Source organism: Gouania willdenowi, chromosome 22 (assembly GCF_900634775.1).
Source record: "Gouania willdenowi chromosome 22, fGouWil2.1, whole genome shotgun sequence".
Classification (NCBI taxonomy): Eukaryota; Metazoa; Chordata; class Actinopteri; order Blenniiformes; family Gobiesocidae; genus Gouania; species Gouania willdenowi.
This window is the reverse complement of record NC_041065.1, coordinates 17,996,470-18,005,267: the sequence shown is the minus strand read 5'-3', so window position 1 is coordinate 18,005,267 and position 8,798 is coordinate 17,996,470. Positions and strand designations below refer to the sequence as shown.

At 38.4% G+C, this 8,798-nt stretch overlaps 1 protein-coding gene across 1 annotated transcript; it reads left to right on the top strand.

Moving 5' to 3' along the window:
- The first annotated feature begins 3,023 nt into the window (after positions 1-3,023).
- ap5s1 (adaptor related protein complex 5 subunit sigma 1) lies at positions 3,024-7,042 on the top strand. The gene is made up of 3 exons (XM_028438412.1): positions 3,024-3,253; positions 4,973-5,264; positions 6,118-7,042. Exons 1-3 carry the CDS (start codon positions 3,072-3,074, stop codon positions 6,244-6,246), a joined length of 603 nt encoding a protein of 200 aa, XP_028294213.1. The 5' UTR covers positions 3,024-3,071; the 3' UTR covers positions 6,247-7,042.
- Positions 7,043-8,798: the final 1,756 nt, after the last annotated feature.

The window sequence follows — 8,798 nt, the reverse complement described above, 5'->3', positions numbered from 1 at the left end:
TGTGAGCACTAGGGTTGGGTAGGCAGGGCGTTTATTTAATACAGCCTCCATACTCTCCCAACAAGATATATTTCATGACATGGCAGCGCATCCGTTGTTTGTGTTGGAAACAGAAACACGGAGAAAATGGCAACAACACAACTCAGAATAGCCTCAGTGAGGCGCATCCACAAAGTCAATCCTTCCTTTTGTTCAATTCACTGTAGAAAATACGAACAATTTTCTGACCTTACCTTTGCTGAAGGTCTGGTAACTCAGGTGTTGGTCTCCCATCTTTTAAAAGCTGTCGTTTTTCCTCAAAAAAAAAAAAAATCTCTTTATTCCCACCAGAAATCTGTAACCCACTTATAATCAATCTGCTCTGTATTTGGCCCTTGAACTAAAATGAGTTTAACATCCCTGGTTTATGATGTTTCCTGTGATATGTCACTACGTGAGACATTAAACGTCTGCCATATTCGAGTGTTTCCGTGAAAAGCCAGAAAATCAACATCTGCCAAGGCGTCGGCATAAAATCAATCTTCTGCTCTGATTTTACGGATAGATCATCCAGTGTCTAAATGCACAGTGTTTGGTGCAGTTTGCATGTGACAAAACAATAAAAAAGAGGAAGAAATGTGTGCTCCTTCTCTTCACTGTCCGCTCAGCATAATGCACCGAGGCAGAAAAGTCAGGATGAGAAGTTCTGACTACATCCAATTACCTCTATTTCTAATCTAGACTCTGACTGATCAGTGAACTGTGCTGAGTGATGATTCATCATATTCTGCTCCCACTGGGCCACGGTGTCCACCTAATGTGGATGGAGCAGAAGCAGAACACTGATGAGAGAGAAAGAGAAAGCGCAATAAATCAGGCGCCGCTCAGCTGTTACAGCCCATGAGCAAGGCAGGAGGTGCAGAGGTTATGGCATTACAGTGGAGCAGCTGTTGTAGCCCTGCAGGCAACAGACACACACGCACGCACACAAACACCAGTAGCAGCTGTTGGATTAGCAGCTGCCTCCGTTTGTCTGTAGAGGCCCTGAAACTCTGAACCATGTCAGCCCCTCACTGACACAAGGGCCCTCAGTATTGTTTAAAATAAATACATATGAATCAGATATATCTAAACAAAAATTGAGTTCTATCTATCTATCTGTCTGTCTATCTATCTATCTATCTATCTATCTATCTATCTATCTATCTATCTATCTATCTATCTATCTATCTGTCTGTCTGTCTGTCTGTCTGTCTGTCTGTCTGTCTGTCTGTCTGTCTGTCTGTCTGTCTGTCTGTCTATCTATCTATCTGCCTGTAACGTATGGAAGCCCATTTTTGCCACAAAAATGAAAATCACCATGGCAAGTCATAATTACGAGTTAGAAAAGTCATAAGTATGAGATAGAAAGTCATAATTATGAGTTAGAAAAGTCATAATTATGAGATAGACAGTCATAATTATGAGTTAGAAAAGTCATAATTATGAGATAGAAAGTCATAATTATGAGTTAGAAAAGTCACAATTATGAGATAGACAATCATAATTATGAGTTAGAAAAGTCATAATTATGAGTTAGAAAAGTCATAATTATGAGATAGAAAGTCATAATTATGAGTTAGAAAAGTCATAATTATGAGATAGAAAGTCATAATTATGAGTTAGAAAAGTTATAATTATGAGATAGAAAGTCATAATTATGAAATAGAACGTCATAGTACACTTTAAATAATAATTCAATCAAAACACATATTTTGGCTGTTTATTCAGTTCTTAGCCTTTGTAGCATTTGTAATTTTATTCCAGAGATCTTTCGTGTTTTTATGGTGTTTCATTTATTAATATTACACATATTCAGACTTGAGGAAGTGACCGGGGTTTTCCGCTGAAGCCACTTTCAGCTGATCCAAGCACTTCTAAAAACCGATGGAAGCAGCTCAGCAGCAGTATTGAAGCAAGGCAGTCCCCTCGCTTCCACACAGGTGACCCCTGGCGCATGAAAACACCAACTACCTGGGTCTCCAGCGGGCGAAATTCGGACTCTACCATGGAATGATGCACATATCTGAGCACTTTTGTAAAACCCTTGATAGAAGCAGTATCAAAGCGACAGACCTCCTCTGTTTCCACACTCCTTCTCCCAAGCCTTTAACTTGTGATTGTTATGTAATTTTTTCTGCATTTGCCTTTATTATTGTCAGTTTTTTTTTTTGGTTTGTGAAATTGTTTTAACAACTGTAAAGTGTCTTTGAGTTTTTGAAAAACGCTTATAAATAAAATGTATCATTATTATTGGTGAGGCAAGCAAGATTTCCGAGTGTGAAAATGACAGTATGAGTTCTGACTTTGGAAAGGTACATTTACGAGGTAAACCATTCACTAACCAGGTTCATGACTATTTCTTATTAAGCTATTATTTTAATTACATTTACAAATTTGAAGGAAGTGCACAAGATGGACACTAAACAGGCTGATAAATGAAACAGCACTGATCAGCTGACTGGTCACTGTTTAAAAAGCAGGAAAAACCTGAATTTTCAGCTTGTGTGCAGCATTAGCTTTAGCAGCTAACTCTGCATTTCTGTCTTGGAGACCGATACCACGTTTACGGAAAAAATATTTCAAGTAATCATTGCGCTAACGATAAAAATAAGGCGAGTTTATCCCTCTTGACCTTTGAACTCATGCACGAGAACTGATTGAAAGCGAGATTTCCGAGTGTGAAAAGGCTTATTCATCAGATGGTGCAAAATGTAGAAAATAGTAAAAGTCTTTTTTGCAATTTTTTTTTTTGTTGCAAATTTACATGATTTTTTTTTTCATTGTTATGACTTTCTCTCTTATAATTCTGGCTTTCTTTCTCATTATTATGACTTTAATAACTCATAAATATGACTTACCATAATGATTTTTTATTTAATTTTGTGGCGGAATTGGGTTTCCATAGTAACGTGTTCCTCGTGCGGTCTGTTAATTACCGTCAAAGAGCGACACCTGGCGGTCAAACGGACGCACGCCTTAATCACAATCAGCTGAGTGCAGTCAGCTGACTAACCCGGAAGTCAGCTGTCGTCTGCAGCACACAGGCAGCGATGGTTCGATGTTTTCTCATCCACACCGTGTGTCCGGTCACTGCTCTGTCTGCGGCGGAGAGCCGGGTGCTGTACTCCCGGCTCTTCGGTCCGGATGACGGTGTGGTGTCCGGACAGCACCGGGACCTGAGCCCGGAGGACCGCAGACTGTTACAGAAGGAGAGGGTGGCTGTAGTGGCCAGGTAGGACACCACCCAGGATTTATTATTATTATTACTAATATAAAAACAAAATATTATCCCAGCTACAAACCCATAATAAAGTAATCTACATTGCAGACATGTTTCCCCCTCTTCACGTGACACCACCTCAAACATGGTCAAACAAAAAAACTTAGAAGTGTAATGTATGACAAAGGAACAAAACATAAAGTGATTAGTTTCCAAATTATATGAATTTCACTGACAAAATAAACAACAAACAGAATAAATATGACGAGAAATGATGACTGCGGAGCATGCTAAACATTATTTCTGTTTACTGAATGCAACAACCTTTAAATTAGGAATAAAATGTGGAACACACTCAAAACCTGTCAAAATAAAGCAGGAAGTGCCTATTTTAACCTTAAAGTAAATGTATAGGCAAAATCTATATATACAAAGCACCACATTTTGAATGTTGATTAGGGGTGTCCTGATCCGATATTGATATCCGATATCAGCCAGAAAACAAATATCGGATTTTATTGGACTGCGTCTTAAATCTCTGATTTATATTATATTTATTCAATTGTAGACTTCAGTAGACGTTATGTTGGAGGTTAAAATGTATGTAACCATAGGGTTAATAATAAATGGGTCAGTTTTTCTCATACCTACTGTTGCTTACTATTGTTCTCTGTTTGAGTAACGTCACTTGATCACGACTTTTCTAACATTCCACACTACACAATAAGTAATAAAAGTATGTATGATTCATGCTGATATCGTATCGGTATCAACAGATACTCAAGGCTACAATATCGACATCGTATCGTAAGTGAAAAAGTTGCATCAGGACATCCCTAAAGTTGAACGCCTGTGTGCTAATTCTGTTGTTGTTGTGAATGCATTGCAGACAGTTTGTAATCCATAAGCTATCATTTATAAATGATGAATTTGTGCTAGGGCTGAGCAAAAAAATTGATTTAATTGATTTATCGAATATGTAGATAAAAATTAGGGGTAAAACAAAAAAATTTAATTTTTTCTTTTTTTTTTCCCACCACAGTTTTTTTGGACTTTTTCGCATTCTGTCCTTGTGGGTTACAGTAGCATATAGTAGGCTATATGTGTTTATGTATTTTTTATTCTCACTATGCTGAGATGCTAAGGGAATAGTTTATTATTTTTAATTGTAATGTTATAAAATATGTAGTTATCTGATTTCTTAATCAGAAAATTGAAGCTACTGTGAAGTTGCTGTTGCACTTTTGCCTAAACCTGGGTTAAAGCTTGAAATTGTTGAATGACAGAGCCTCATTTACTTTTGATTTTGGGATTGTTCTATGCATTTTAACTCTTGAGGACAATCACAGCAATAAAGTTGCACTTTTGACAATATATCTGATGTCTGCAGTCATTTTTCAGTAAAAATAAATAATTGAAAATTGAATCGCAACTTGAATTTTTCTTGAAAAAATCAGATTTTTTTTTTAGGCAAAATTGCTCAGCCCTAATTTGTGCACAATATATTGAAAAATGTACTATTTATTTTAACAGAATATCTTCATGGTCTGGCCCTCTTAAAATGAAACCGTAATCTGAATGTGGCCACGTAAAAAAAACAAAAACTAATGAAAATGGAATAAAGTAAACAAAATCAAAACAAGGGAAACCAATCATTAGGAATATAAAAGTCATTTAATTCTATTTTTCTGTTATATTTAACAAATCTTCATGTGATGCTTACTGTGACAGTCAGATCCGGAGCGCCGTTCGTCTCTCCCGGGAAGCTTCAGGTCGGCTGCTGGTGGAGACGGTTCCGGGTGACGAGGCTCTGGCCCTGCAGGACGCAGACAGAGGCGTTGTACGGCTGAGGGCCGGAGACCCATTCTCTGAGGAGACCAGCGCCCTGTGGCTGGCCGTGCAGAGTGTAAGCTTCACTCTGGTCTGTGAACGTCACGACAACCTGCTGCTGGCCGAGGGAACCCTGCGAAACCTGGCCCGACACTGCCTGGAACATCTGCACATGCTGGGACAGGGGAGCGAGGTGAGTGCAGAGATGCTGATGAGCTCATCACAATAGGACTGATTAATGTATCCTAAAAGGCTCTAAAATAACACTTCTAACTAAATGCTAGTTTTTGCGCAGATTAACTTAAACTTCTTGGCGTAAATGAAAAACACTGCAATAATATGCGCCCTAGCCATGTGTTTTTTTTGTTTAGATTTATGCAGTAAAGTATTAGTTAACAATGAATCCAATAACATCCTAAAATCCAGGATCTTGAGGTGATCTTTCCTCCCATTGAGACCATAACTGCAGATAAAACCAAGAGAACAAGAACAGCGTAAAAATGGAGAATATTATGAAGTGTTTCTACCTACTGCCCCCTACTGACATAAAAGGGTACTTTTTAATTTAATGTTTGTTTTTTGTTTTTAAACTTTTACACTTTGATTTCTGATTTAATTTTACTGTAATCTTTCTTTTTAAACCGCATTTCTTTTCAAAGTTTTAATTTGATTTCATTTTATTTTTGCTTCAAGAAACAATAATCTTTGCTCTGAAGAAACAATAACTGGGAGTTCTGCATGCATGGCTAAAAATACTCATATTTTTTAGTTTGTGTCACATCCAGCTTCACAGGGAGATATGCATGATGCAACATCATCAAATGAAATTAATATTAAAGTTAACCAGAATCAAACATAACCTAAAATGGTAAATAATTATTGAAAAAGGTCCAAAAAAGTCTTTTTATAGGTATTGATAAATATGGCGTTTTTTAACCTCAACAATTGTTTCATCCCAATTTGGAAACACGTGTTGCGCAAATGTCAATGAAAGCATAACAATCTGTAGGAGTCACATGGTCCCACCAATGAGACTCTTCCTTCAGGTGCTGCTGAGGAGCAACCGCATTGATGCTCTGCTCAGTCGCCTCCTTCCTCACGGCCAGCTCCTCTTCCTCAACCACCGCTTCACCCAGAGCCTGGAGAAGGAGGTAGCGGCGTACATGGCCAAGTGAACCCAGGAACCATGTCTGCTGAGGTCAGGCTGACCAAGAGTGGATTAATGATTGCTGCTGAGCAGAGATTGTCGGATGTGTAAACAGCCGGAGCAGTAAATCTCATCTCGCTCAGTTTACTGTGTGGGAGGCTTTATGTCAAATCCTGTTTGTTAAAGTGAAGAGTGAAGAGGGGAAATGTGCTGGATTAGAGAGCAAAGCTGAAGAGGCTCATCAGCATCTGAAGGCCGTGGATCTAAGCGATCGATCTCTCTCTGTCACACTGACCTGCAGGAACCAGTTTGGGACTGCTATTTTGTTTTTTCCTGCCTTTGGTTTGGTATAAATTGATCTAAAAGTATGTAACCAAGTTGTTTTGTGACCTTTTACATTTCTGAAAAGGCCAAGCAGACTTTCAAATGATCTGAAAGTTAAAAACTAAGATAAATAGGGGAAAAGAGGTCCTTGTGGGACCTGTTTTTGAAGAGGAAAATGTAGAAGAGGCATGCATAAAAACATGCTAGTGAGACGTTTTTTTAAAAAAAATTTATTTAAAAAGAGAAATAACCAAAATGTGTCACCGCCAGAAATCAAACCACATACAATCTGTTTAAATCACACCTCAAACACTGGCTCATCTCAAATCAGTCATGCTAACATTAACCTGTGCCTCCTCTGACTAAGTGTGCCTCTTGGTGACTCTTTAAAGGGGACATATCATGCTAAATCCACTTTTTTAGCCCTTAAATGTATTTTGTTGTATATTTAGAGTGCTTAGAAGTACAGAAAAAATCAAATTAGTCTCTTCAGGTGCTCCGTAGATATCTTTATATGTTAGGGTTCTGCAGGTTCATCATCTTCATTTTCATCTCGCTCCGCTGGGTCCGACTCTGGCTCGAACATGTAAGGCTGGATGGACAAGTCTTCCGTTGTTGACATTTTTTAAATAACCTCTGAATAAAAAGTTTATGCGCCGCTACATAGCAGTATCTCTTCTATCAAACTACAAAAATGGCCGAGCAGGGTGGAGTTGAACCGAGTGTCACCTGAAGAGGGGGCGGGGTATGGAGTGTCTCATTTACATTTAAAGAGACCGCACCAAAACGAGTTGCTCTCAGAAGCACATTAGAAAAGGGGCCTGTGGAGCTATAATAATGAGGAATTCAGACCCAAGCATTGCTGTTCCACTTTATATAGACCACAACTGTATGATTTATGTGTAAAAAAGAAGGATTTAAAACCATGATATGTCCTTTTTAATGTATCATGTTATGAACTTGTATGTTTTAATAACTGATGATTGTCTCTTATCAAATACAGTTTTTTAATATGTAAATAGTAAATAAAGTGTGATATGTAATTATGTAATTACATTTTTCACTGTATGCTTTATTGGGACTACAGATGAAAAATAGCCTTCTGGTTAAATATGGTACATTTGTCGTATGGATATTAATGGACAATGTCCCTGTTAAATAAACTTAATTGAAAAAAAAAATTGGAACTGTAGTTAGCTTCACAACCTAGGACAGGGTTTCTGATTATTCTTAACAAGCCTTGAAAGTCATTACATTAATTAATCTAAAAACAAAGCTGTAATTGACAATGAAATTACCTGAATTAGTCCTCCAAAAGTCTTAAAACTGACTTTTTTTTAGTTACAATAACAATTGCACTATAGCAGTGACATGGTTGCAACTGCATACAAGCTACATTTCTCCCAGCTTAATGATGTGTGTCCTTTGGGGTTTGTTTACCTTTCCAAACCACGTGGGTCTGGTCACGGAGGAGGTCTTGCGATACTTCACAGCGAGAAGTGGAAGGTCTCGCCAGTATCGGTTCCTCCACTGACGTCACTGGAATGCCTTGGCTGTCAAATATCTGTCCCACACCCACAATCATTGCCACTGTTTACCACCCCCTCCAAAGCTACACAGTGACTTTTTAAATTAATTTTCAGCCCTCCTCACCTATCTCTCGCACCCTGAAATCTAAAGGTCGTCAACTCAAGAGGCTTTACAGGAAATACTTATATACAGCTCATTTATCTAATTTTTCCTCATTATAAGGACTCAATTTCTCATGCTAAGTCTCAATAATACTGGTCTCATCTGCTCAAACGCTGACAATATCAAGACACTTATTCTGCTTTAAATAGCATCATTCAACCCCCTGACACCTTTCTGTCCTGGTCAAGTCCTGCCTCTCTTTTCTGCTTCCCTTCATATCAGCCGTCATGCACTCATCCCTGTCCACTGGAATCGTTCCCTCTCTTTAAATCTGCAGTCATCACCCCCATTTTGAAAAAAACGGGTTCAGACCCCAATGACTTCAATAACCTCCGCCCCATTTTCCACCTTCCCCTCATTTCAAAACTTTTAGAAAAAATCATTGCCTCTTAACTCCACTCCCACCTCACCCAAAAGCCTCTATATAAAATTCCAATCTGGTTTCCGTCCCCTCCACAGCCCTGAAACTGCACTCCTCAAAATCACCAATGACCTCTTCATGGCAGCAGACTGTGGTTTAATTTCCATCCTCATCCTTCTTAATCTGAGTTTGGCCTTTGACAC